Source organism: Suncus etruscus, chromosome 8 (assembly GCF_024139225.1).
Source record: "Suncus etruscus isolate mSunEtr1 chromosome 8, mSunEtr1.pri.cur, whole genome shotgun sequence".
In the NCBI taxonomy this organism is placed as follows: Eukaryota; Metazoa; Chordata; class Mammalia; order Eulipotyphla; family Soricidae; genus Suncus; species Suncus etruscus.
This window is the reverse complement of record NC_064855.1, coordinates 64080069-64092657: the sequence shown is the minus strand read 5'-3', so window position 1 is coordinate 64092657 and position 12589 is coordinate 64080069. Positions and strand designations below refer to the sequence as shown.

The 12589-nt window shown below is 35.7% G+C and overlaps 1 protein-coding gene across 1 annotated transcript in view; it reads left to right on the top strand.

The window, feature by feature from the left end:
• The window catches only part of INTS6 (integrator complex subunit 6), a 96895-nt gene extending 89657 nt beyond the window's left edge, over window positions 1–7238 (top strand). Inside the window, exons 16-18 of the mRNA XM_049778765.1 lie at window positions 2164–2529; window positions 4641–4734; window positions 6717–7238. Of these exons, the coding sequence (XP_049634722.1) occupies window positions 2164–2529; window positions 4641–4734; window positions 6717–6810 (554 nt within the window). The 3' untranslated portion in view covers window positions 6811–7238. The remainder of the gene's footprint in view (window positions 1–2163; window positions 2530–4640; window positions 4735–6716) is intronic.
• Window positions 7239–12589: the final 5351 nt, after the last annotated feature.

Sequence of the window (12589 nt, the reverse complement as noted above, 5' to 3'; positions counted from 1 at the left end):
TCTCATTAACTTTAAAAGGTTTTTAAGGGGGCCCCGGAGAGATAGCACAGCGGCGTTTGCCTTGCAAGCAGCCGATCCAGGACCAAAGGTGGTTGGTTCGAATCCCGGTGTCCCATATGGTCCCCCGTGCCTGCCAGGAGCTATTTCTGAGCAGACAGCCAGGAGTAACCCCTGAGCAACGCTGGGTGTGGCCCAAAAAAAAAAAACCAAAAAAAAAAAAAAAAGGTTTTTAAGGGAAGAGATTGTTATAGCAGATTATAGAAAAGACAAAGTTTAATAATATTAATTTAAAATTAACATAATTATTTTTGTAAGAACTTTAATAGTACTTAATTTGTGTTTAAAAAATGTCAGGGGTAGGGGCTGGAGCAGTGGCACAGTGGTAGGGCATTTGCCTTGTACTCAACTAACCTAAGATGGACCATGGTTCGATTCCCCGGTGTCCCATATAGTTCTCCAAGCCAGGAGTGATTTCTGAGTGCATAGCCAAGAATAACCCCTGAGTGTCACTGGGTGTGGCCCCAAAAAGCAAACAAAATATCTGGGGTATTTTACTTTTTCTTTGTCTCTTTGGTTTTGATTTTTAGGCCATACCTGGTGGTACTTAGGTTGGCTCTGTGCTCCTGGTGGACTCAAGGGACTATATGGGATGCCCAGGGTCAAACCCGGGTTGGCTGTGTGACAGGCAAACATCTTACCTGCTGCTCTGGCCCTGTCCAGGGTATTCTTATAGGGGACTACATTTAATCTGTGAAATGCTTTGAGTATTTTGAGTATTTTGTCATTTTGGCAGTGTTAATCCAGAACAGGGGATGTGTTTTCATTTATTTATGTCCTCTTTTAATTCTTTTAGTAGTATTTTTGTTGTTTGTAGTTCTTTCACCCCTTGTTCATTTGATTCCTAGGAATTTGATTTTCAAGGACACAATTGTGAAAGGGATTTTTTTCCCTTCCCTGCCCTGCCCTGCCCTGCCCTGCCCTGTCTTTTTTCCTTTCCTTTCCTTTTTCCTTTCCTCTTTCCTTTCCTGTCCTGTCCTTTCCTTTCCCTTTCCTTTCCCTTTCCTTTCTCTTCCCTTCCCTTCCCCTTCCCCTTCCCCTTCCTTCCCCTTCCCCTTCCCTTTCTCTTCCCCTTCCCCTTCCCCTTTCCTTTCCTTTTCCTTTTCCTTCGGTTTTTTGAACCACACCTGGTGGCCTGGGTTGCTCCTGGCTGTGTGCTCCGATCCTAGCTCGGAGGGCCATATGGGATGTTGGGGGTTGAACCCACATCAGTCCTGAGTCAGCCGCATGCAAGGCAAGCACCCTACCACTTTGCTACCTGGGATTTTTTTTTCTTAATTTCTCTCTTTTCTATTGTATTACTTGCATATTAAAAAGCATAGATTGCTGCTTGTTGATTTTGTAGCATGCCACTTTATTATATATCTGTTGTTTTGAGGGTTTTTTTTGTAGTCTTTCGACCCTAAATATAGTATTGTGTCATCTGTAAATATCCTACCTGGATAGTCTTAATTGCTCTTTTTTGCTTTAATTGCTACGACAGAGATTTATATTGTTTATGGTAAAGGAGATTGTAGATGATCCTTATTAGATACTGTTAATTATTATGAATGCACAGGTGCCACATAGAATCTTTTGGGTAGAGTAAGGATAGAAAACTAAAGAGATGAATTAAGGAATGCAAAGATAAGCAAATAGAGGCAATAAATATAAACAATTTAAGGTTTGGTGAGTAAAGAAGTTATGGATTTGAAATTGGTAGTTTGGGGCTGAAGAGATAACCTCTGCACACTGCCGAAGTGCAAGGGTTAAGGTGCTTGCCTTGTACCCACTGACCTTGTTTGTGTCTATATTCCATACCACATATGAGCCCCTGAGCACCATTGGATGTAGCCCCCAAAACAAGGAAAGAAAAAATCTAATTAAAAAAATTACCATTTTAAGTCAAAGACCTAAAAATTACTTAAAATTGCTTCCTACCCTCACCCCTGGAAAAAAATTACAGTTTTGATAAGTGCTGATAGTATCTTTTGTTAAAATTGATCTATGTGTGCTAAAACTTAAGGAGCCATATTACATTTGCTTCAATCAAGAGATCAGTTGTGATTTGTTATAATAATTGCTTAAATATTGGTTCTTATATCTTCCTTTTCTTTTTTGTCTTAGTTTCAGATGCCACTAATGATTCAACAATAGATGATGTAGTTGAAAATCATGTTGCAGACCAACTTTCATCAGATATTACACAACATGCTATGGATACTGAATTTTCAACATCTGCCAATTTACTGGAACGACCAAACAATCATACAGAGGCTCTTGGTCATGACCATTTAGGAACAAATGACCTCAATGTTGGTGGATTTTTAGAAAATCATGAGGAGGCAAGAGATAAAGAACATTCTCCTGAAGAGAATGTGCCAGCATCTTCACTTAACAAAGGAAAGAAATTAACACATTGTAGAAGCCATGAAGAGGTCAACACTGAACTAAAAGCACAAATAATGAAAGAGATCCGAAAGCCAGGAAGAAGTATGTATAATTACAGTTAAATTTCAGATTTGTTTGTTGCATGTGATTTAAAAAGGCCAAAGTACCTAACAACAAATCTAATTTAATTTTAAATCAGTCTTTAACAGTACCTAAGTTATATAACATTTTATTCTTTGGCAAACATGTACTGGGCATGGCAAGCAGGATTAGAGCAGTGAAAAACAGACACAGACAAATTATCCATGGTTGGCTACCTATATTCCTTTCCACTCATTTTCTTTCTTTTTTTTTTTTGTTTTTTTTTTTGTTTTTTGTTTTTTTTTTGGTTTTGGTTTTGGTTTTGGTTTTTGGTCCTACCCGATGGTGCTCAGAAGTCACTCCTAGCAGGCATGGGAATGGGGTGGGGTGAGGTGCGGGGAGATGACCATATGGGATGCCAGGATTCGAATCAGCTTCATGCAAGGCAAATGCCCTACCGCTGTGCTATCTCTCCAGCCCCTCCACTCATTTTCTTGAATATTGTAACTAGCAACTAGAATTTAATTTAGTAAAACCCAAAGACTGAATGTTAAATGTTGTTACTGTATCTGTAAAGGTTTTTTTATGTTACTGTGCTTAAGACTGAAAGTATAGTTATCAGAGCTACATTTAGCTACATTACAAAAATTAAAATTATAAAAGTCATCTTTTACATAACTAAGAATTTTGAGATAAAATGTCAGTATTGTTATTGATTCTGAAGATGATGACTTTGATTTGCCATGATTATATATGTAATAATGTGTGGTCCAGAAGTGGGTAAGAGTTAGTCTTTATTACTACCTTATAGTTTTTATCAAATCTTTTGTGAGAATTTAAACTGAAACTGAACTCTTGGGGCTGTAGAGATAGCACCACGGTAGAGCGTTTGCCTTTCATGCAGCCAATCTAGGACTGACGGTGGCTCTCGTCCCGGCATCCTAATGGTTCCCCAAGCCTGCCAGGAGTGATGATTTCTGAGTGCAGAGCCAGGAGTAATCCCTGAGCACCGCCAGTGTGACCAAAAAAAAAACACCTAAAAAAAAAAAAGAGACAGAACTCTTAACCTCTTTCCCTTTGTCCATTCTCCTCTCTCCTCTAATTATAGGGTTTTTTAAAAGCCACTTGCTGCTTTTTTTAATTTGAATTTTTATCAAAAATAGTTCATTTTTGCTGGCTAGAGCGATTGTGCACAGGTAGGGTGTTTGCCTTACACACATCCAACCAGGACTCCAGTTTGATTCCCAGCATCCATATGGTCCCACAGCCCGCCAGGAGCAATTTCTGAGCTCAGAGCCAGGAGTAACCCCTGAGCACCGGCAGGTGTGACCCCCCAAAAAACAAAACCAAAAAAATCGTTCATTTTAAAAAGTTTTTGGGCTGGAGCAGTGAGCAGTAACACAAGCAATAAGGCGTCTGCCATTCTCGCGCTAGTCTAGGACAGTCCGCAGTTCGATTTCCCGGTGTCCCATATGGTCCCCCAAGCCAGGAGCGACTTCTGAGCCCATAACAAAGAGTAACCCTTGAGCTTCACTGGGTGTGGCCCAATCCCCCCCCCCCCAATTCTTTTGGGGCTGGATAGATAGCACAGCGGTAGGGCATTTGCCTTGCAAGCAGCCGACTCAGGACAGACATTGGTTCGAATCTCAGCATCCCAGATGGTCCCAGTTCCTGCCAAGAGCAATTTCTGAGCACAGCCAGGAATAACCCCTGAGTGCCACTGAGTGTGGCTCAAAAAAACAAAAACAAAATTATTCTATTTATTCTTTATATTTTATATGTTTGATATATTTTATTGATAAATAACATTGTTTGATGAAATATTATAAATTATAAAATCTATAGTGAGCAGTGAAATTTTACATAGACTTATTGGTTTTGTAATATCTTTGTTTTGGGCCCACACTGGCTCTGTTCTCTGGGACTACTGGGGCTCTATGCTTGGGAGACCATGTAGTACCAGGGATTGAACTTGAATTTGAACTTCCAGCATTCAAAGCATGCAATCAACATATTGCGCTATATCTAACCCTTGGTTTATCTTATATCTTGATGTTAAAAAAATTATAATAGAAAAATACTGAGTAAATATAAGAGAGCTACTTAATTTTTCTTGTTTCTCTTCTTTTAAGAATACGAAAGAATCTTCACTTTACTGAAGCATGTGCAAGGCAGTTTACAAACAAGACTAATATTTTTACAAAATGTTATTAAAGAAGCAGCAAGGTAAATCTATAATAACAAATTATGAAATGACTCCCTATATAGACAGTAATTTTAGCGATAGTAATTTTGCACTTATATGTGGCTTATTCATAGATACATATGCATGTCTCTTATTTTATTGTGAAATGTTTACCTAAAAAATAACCACACATAAATTTTCTTTTCTATCCTCCAAATAACTGGATAATGTCTAATTTCTCATTTTGCCCCACTCGCTTACCTTTTAGTAGTGTTTATATTATATGATAGCCTCTAAATATTCTCTCTGTATTTGGACCATAGTTGATATCAGTTATTGGTTAGAAATAAACTTGAAAGGTAAGTTTATTTGGCACTGAGACCTAAATGGTGTTCAGGAGTTTCTGGGTCTCTTCTTAGTGATTTTCAGCCAACTGAGCCACCCTAACAGTGCTCAGAGAGCCTCCAGGGCTGCACCCAGTGATATTTGGAGATCATGGGTGCTAGGGATCAAACTTAGGTTGAGTGTTGTTAGGCATATGTCCTAACCTCTGCACAATATTAGGCCTTGATACGCAGTATTTGAATATAGTTAATTTGTATTCATGGAAAAACTTGTAATTGAGGAAATCAGTTGAACAAATGAGTTTTATTCTAATTGACTTAGTAGCACATGGTCATGTTATAGGATCAAAATTATAAGTAATAAATATGAGATGGTGTTAACGGGAAAGCACAGTTGTATAAGTCCATTTGCTTTCTTTGAGACTTTCAGAACTATAGTTTGTGTTTTTTAAAAATGAATATAGGGGTTAGTGTGATAGCACAGTGGGTAGGGCATTTGCCTTCATGTGTCTAATACGGGTTCAGTTCCCCCGAGTCTGTCACGCATAACTCCTGAGCACAGCCAGAAGTAACCTCTGAGCATCACCAGATGTGGCCCCCTCAAAAAAGTGGGTATATTTATTCTGGCTTTGCACATTTAAACATATACTATCCCTTTTTGCTGTTCATTAGTTTATTCTTAGAGCAATTAATTCCTTTTTGTTAGCCAAATTGTGGTAAATTTAAAGGAAGACCATAATCTTTCATATTGTTTTGAGGATTTAACCTGTTCTGTTCTTATTCTGTTAATTCAAATGTTATTGATCTAACAGTAATGTTCTTGTTTCTGATACGGCACTTCTGCCACATTTTAGAGAATTGGACTATGCCTATATAGGGTACTATTGTAGAGGTAGTATTGAGGGACGTTATTAAATGTATCAACATCATAACATTTATATAGATGTGTGTACTTTTAATGTATTATTGGGAAAAATTACTTGAAAAAAGTGCCACTTGATTTTTTTTTTTGGCCACTTATCCTAAGCACAAATATTTGTATTTCATACTGTGATTTTAGAACATTGAAGTTTGTAAATACTGTATTGCTGCTCATGTTGCTACTCTTCTGTTTTGAGGAGGTGTGAGCTAATAGTCATTCTTTACAGTATTACTTTTTAGAAGCTATTGGAGTCACTGCTTTAGGAGGCCAGATTTTACAGGAATATTTGTAATTCTTGTATAAAGTTTAAGGTTTGTTTCACCATTTTTGGAGTGATTGATCTTTTTCCCATTGAAACTGAAACAGGTATCCTACATGTTATTTGTTTATTTTTAGTTTTGGGGTATCAAACCCAGTGCTGTACAGGACTTACTCCTGGCTCTGCACTCAGGGATTGATCACTCCTAGTAGTGCTTGGGACACTCTATATGCTGCTGAGATTGAACCAGGACAAACATTCAAGGCATTCCCCTTAGCCCCTATACTATCTCTCTGGCCCATATATTGCTTGTTTCTAAAAACAAACCTTTGCCCTCATAATTTGCTAATCTTTAATGATTTTATGTATCATATTAAATGTTTTATTTCACATTGAAAAATTTACCAAAGTAGCTTCAATTTTCGAAAGGCAAAAACATTGTACTGTTCTATAATTATCATTTAAAAAAATTAAGAGTACTATTGCTTTTTCCTACAGATTTAAAAAACGAATGCTAATAGAACAACTGGAGAACTTCTTGGATGAAATTCATCGAAGAGCCAATCAGATCAACCATATTAATAGCAATTAAAAGAACAAGAATGTGACCACTTATTTCACTATCTTCTCCAAATACAAAGTAAATACAAGACTGTTGTGATCTTGCATTCATTTTGACATGCATTGTTGGCTATTTGAAATACTAAGAACAAGTCTACAGATCCTTTTTCCATCATTTTACAGTGACCTTTTCTTCATTTTGGTTTATTTTTGTAATGTGAAAAGTATCACTAAAAACATTTTTATTTAACAAACTAAAAATATTTCTCCAAATCTCTTGCTTGTCATTGACTCTTGCGTGTCAATTTCCCTCAGGTTCTATTTTCTTAATCCAACCTTTAAACTTGTCACCTCTGTTAAGGTTGAACTTTGCCAAAAAATAAAAAAGAAGTTACTTTGTAATTTTTGGGGAAAAAAGCACATACATTAAAACTAGGTAATGTTTTGTATATACAGTTATTTTGGATATATTATTGTAAGTTGTACAAATGTATTTTGAAGAATATTTAAGAAAAGCACTTTTGTTATTCCATCAATAAATGCTCTATTTTACTCTTGTGTGATTTAGGAAATAGTCACATTTAAAGTAATCATTTAATCACCTTAAAATAATGGAATTTTAAAGGCCTTGCTTTTTAAAGCATTGGAAAATACACCACTTGACGTTCATATTTGTTGAATTATCTGTAATTATATGTTCTTAAGCTGCATTTTTTTTGGTTTGTTTTGTTTTACTATATGGTCATAGTTTTTGTTGCCTATACCAACATACTTTCAGTACTTTCATTCTGCCTAGATAAAATGAAAACGATGGTATCTATGGTAGACCAACACCTTTAAAAACTCTTTTTAAAGTAGACATCATTGGAAATTATTGGTTTCCTTTCCTTTAACTCCTTTTCCTTTCTCACTAGGACTGTGGATGACACTAAGTGGAAGCTGTTACTTAGGGGAGTAGTAAGTTTGGGGTGTACTGTATTATCTGAAACGATATCTTTAGATATCTTGATACCTTTAGAAACTTGATATCTTACTTTAAAAGGGATTCAAAGGGATTCTCTGTTCTGCTCTGATAGTCACACACCTAAAATCTTCATTTTGTTGAAGAATTAAATAGAAAGGAAATGCATTTAAGATAACTTTGCTGATTTTGCAGTTCATCCCAAGTTGGCCAGGATAAGAAAAAACTGGTACCTTTCATTCTGTCTTCAATCCTGAATGGTCTTGTATATCCTTACAGAAGACTTAACCATAAGACCTGATTCATTCACCATTTATAGATCACTGCTGTGCCTTGTAGTGTTTTGATGGTAACCAATGGTAAAGGAAGTTAAAATACATTTAAATTAAGAGAAGCAAAGTAAACTTACAAAAAATAATAAAATTGAATTATTTTGAGATTTGTGTCTTAATATTTAAAAATGTTATGCTTTAGAAGAACATTTTTTTTTTTTTTTTTTTTTTTTTTTTTGGTTTTTGGGCCACACCCGGCGGTGCTCAGGGGTTACTCCTGGCTGTCTGCTCAGAAATAGCTCCTGGCAGGCATGGGGGACCATATGGGACACCGGGATTCGAACCAACCACCTTTGGTCCTGGATCGGCTGCTTGCAAGGCAAACGCCGCTGTGCTATCTCTCCGGGCCCTAGAAGAACATTTTTTAAATCTCAAGGTTTTAATAAAATAAAATAGTTCTCTGTGAAGAAAAGCCTTATACAAAAGTTAAGCATATTCTTAAGATCTGTCTGTTCATTAGTCTTAGGGATTTAAAACTTCTCCCAACACTGAAAATGAAGTCTGTCAGAATCATGAAACATTTAATGTTGTATAGTATTTTTCATATGCAGTTCTTTAAATCTCTTTTTTACCTCCACAAAATTGTTGAGTAAAGCCAGGATAGCTTTAATAAATGGACTTATTAAAATGGACCTGTAAGTCATAACACTAAATTCAGTAAGAGCTACAAAATTCAGAGTTGTCTGATCTGAAGTGATAAATATTAAGATTTTAAGCTAATATAATATAGATGATTGTTATTCAAGTTTATACTTTTAAAATATTTAGAGAAGTTATATTCTAATATTTAGCAGTTTTTGTTATAAAAGTTCTTAATTCCATTCTTCATTTGCTTAGGGAGCTAATAATTAGACTTTTGGTCTTTACTACATTTTTTTGAGATGTACCCTCGAAAGTGTTAGGAAGAAGCAGTTTGTTCATTCTCTTCTTGTGCTCAATATCTTTGCCATCATACTCATCCCAAAATCTAGATAGTAAGTTTGAAAACCATTGAAATTCAAGTGTAATGATTCATTGCTTGCAAGATTTTTATTTGAAAAGTATATGCATATTAATTAAATTAGTGGAATACTTACAGGATTGCATTTTTATAAACAGCAAAGAGAAGAAGGGGTTATATTGGAAGAAAATTGATATTTTAAGCACTTTGAAATCACTGAATGGCCTTAGGCTGCACAAATGATATTTTGTTACAAATTTTGCACTTACGTTAGTTTTTTTTAATGTTAAATATGTTCAACATGTAATTGATCAGCATATTATTTCCCCTTATTATAGTAGTGTCAATTTGGTATGCTATTTGCAGAAATTGATTTCTGTGTCTTCATTATCCCTGCACAGAAGAGGGACGATTTTGTCTTGTTTCATGTGGGGCAAATACCTCTCAGATAAAATCATAAGGGCAATAATTAAGTGTAGGATGTATTAGGAACTGGTGTAGGATTAGTCATACATCTTTATTATGATTATTCAGTTTTGAAAACTCATATCCTAGAAATACCGTATTTTCCGGCGTATAAGATGATCCCCTAATTTTGCAGTTAAGACATAGGTTTAGGCCTATATTCGCTGTATCAGACAGAACGTTCCTGTGTTGCGTGTGTTCCTGTGTTCATGTACCACAGTGAGCCAATCACAACAAGCAAAGGTTTAAAGGTTATACTGTAATAGACTTTCTCTCTGACTCTGGCCAATCTGAGCAGGCTTTTGACAGTGTAGATTCGGGTCCAGAACATTGTCTAATTTGCATGAATAAAAAGCCTGCTTGGATTGGCTGAGTTAGAGAGGCGGTCCGAGCAGCCTTGCAGTGATTGGTGCAGGATCGAGTTAGAAAATTCGTTTTGTGGCAATTTTCGTTTAGTGGCATATCGAAACATTTTTCGGGATATACTCGACATATAAGACGACCCCCGATTTTCGCTTGACCTTTTGTTTAAAAAATCATACGCAGGAAAATACGGTAGTTGTGTATCTTTACTAATTAGATTCTACTTCATTTTTATTCAGTTTTAATTCCAGAAAAATTGTTCTCTTTTAAACTCATTAACTTTTATTGGCTTATCTGCTTTTGGCAATGACCTTTCTTTTGTTCAGTCTTATCTTTTTTACATCTTCCATTTTTGATGTGTATTCTTTGTAAGAGAAGACACTTTGTTGATAAGTTTTATTTTGAGGGTTGAGTGACAACTTTTATCCAAGAAGTAGGGGGTTTTCAATATTCGTGGTGAACAATTAGGAAGATATATATTGTTTTGCCCCCCAGTAATTCCAACATAGATTATATCCTAGTGAATGATTACCTTCACCTTTTTTGGTCAACAAACGTGTTTTGAATTTTTTTTTTGCACAAGTTATAGCAGTATGCAGTTGATTCTCAGATAGAATATGTTGACAGTATTTCCATAGCTTTTTGTAAAACCTTGCTATACTTTTAATTATCCTAACTTGAACTTTTTTTCTCTCCATAAATAAAAATAATGCCTGCTGTTTTAGTTAAAGCATATCCACTTATGCTTGATTTTGTTAGACTTCTTCCATTCTATTAATATGCCATTTAGACTTGCCAATAACTCTTTATTGAGAATCTCTTCTTGCCTAGGTTGATTTAACTAGAGGGGAAGGGAGAAAGTTAAATAATTAAAATACTTTTTTCAGTATTGATGCTTAAAGGACTTCTGCATGTCCTTTTTATGTTACACCTTTGCCTTTACCATATTGTTTTCTTATTAAAGTGAGGTTGTATAGTGGAATTCAAAAGTCCTCAGACAAACATTTGATTTTTGTGTAATTTCAGCAAACTTGAGTAAGAGTGACTGAGTAAAATCTAGGTATTTTCACTTGAATACCAATGTTGCTGAGAAAGGACTGCTTATCTGCTGTAGTGGCTTGAAGGAGCTATTGTACAGTGACAAGAAAGCTAAGCAATGATTGGAAAACAAATCAACACTTACACTTGTATTTTCACAGCACTCTAAACATATAAACCCGAATTTAAAAAACCTACAAATGAACTGAAAGAGAAGGCACACCTCCACACCCCAATACAAGTAGGGAGAATATTTCCTTATTACAAAATAGTCCCTTTTTTAGACTGTATGACAGCAGTTATGAAGTTTTTGGGAGCACCATAGAAACTAGCTGAAAAGGAATATTTGTTTTTTGATTAGATGGGCTCTTGTTGCTAGAGAGATGATTTTCTTGATTTTCTGAATGATATTTTTTAAAATAATACCTATATTGGGTTCTCATACAAAAAAAAATAGCTGATTCCATTTTAAAAAAATATCCCAGAGCTGGAGCTGTGGCACAAGGAGTAGTTCATTTGCCTAGCATGCGCTGACCTAGGACGGACCAAAATTCAATCCCCTGGCGTCCCATATGGTCCCCCAAGCCAGGAGCGATTTCTGAGCGCATAGCCAGTAACAAATATATCAGGGAAATCAATAAAATTTGGAAGTTCAGTTAAATCCCTTTAATGATACTATGATACTCAGTTGTGGTTTTATGATGGGATTCAAGTGAGAAAATTAAAGATCATATTCAACAAACCTTGTTTTTAAAGATGTCATTTTTAAAATACTCAGTAATTTCTCATTGCAGGTCACTTCTTAATTTATGAGGATAGTACAAATTCTTTTAAAAACAACTTTTTTCAACAACTTTAACATTTCATTTAAATACTAGGAAGAGGATTAATGAGAAGATTTATAGGTGTGAACATTAAATGGATCAGATCTAATAAAGTTAGAGCAAGTATGGAAAGATAGTACAGTTATTAGTACTATTGCTTTGTGTTGGGCTGACCTGTTCCATTCATGGTACCACATATGGTCCCTCATCCCACCAGGAGTGATCCCTGAATGTGTCCATGTGTAGCCTCAACACGTTATATAGATAGCCATTTGTAAGTGTGGCCAAATGTTGCTGACCTACCTTAATGAACCTATCTGGTTGCAGACACCTTTAGTGCCTTCATCTAAAGCCTCAGTTGTTGGCTTTGTGCATTTTAGAAACAAGGCTATCTTGGCATCATCCCAGGAAACCAAAATTTTTTTTAAAAGTTAAGACTGAACTTTTTAAAAAATGGATTTAAGAATCTGTTAACTACAGAGTAAAGAAATTAAGGTTTAGTGTTATAAAATTTCAAAACCTCAAATTGCATGATTCCTCCCAAAATAATATTTATGGTCCATTTAATTTTCAAAATTGTTCAATATTTAGATTTTTAGCCAATACTTTTATACTTAAGTTGTAAGAAAACCAGCGTATGTGTTAAGATGTATATTCTGAAGCACACAAATCACTACGCATTTTCACCCATTGAGTTGTTTTTGGACATATTTTGGGGCCACATCTCGAAGTGTTCATTGGTTACTCCTGGGTTTGTATTCAGGAATTACTCCTGGTGAGCTCAAGGGACCATGTGGGAAGCTGGGGATTAAACCCAGGTTAGTCATGTGCAAGTCAAGCGTCTAACCTGCAGTACTATCACCCAGCCCTTTTTGGGCTTTTTAAAA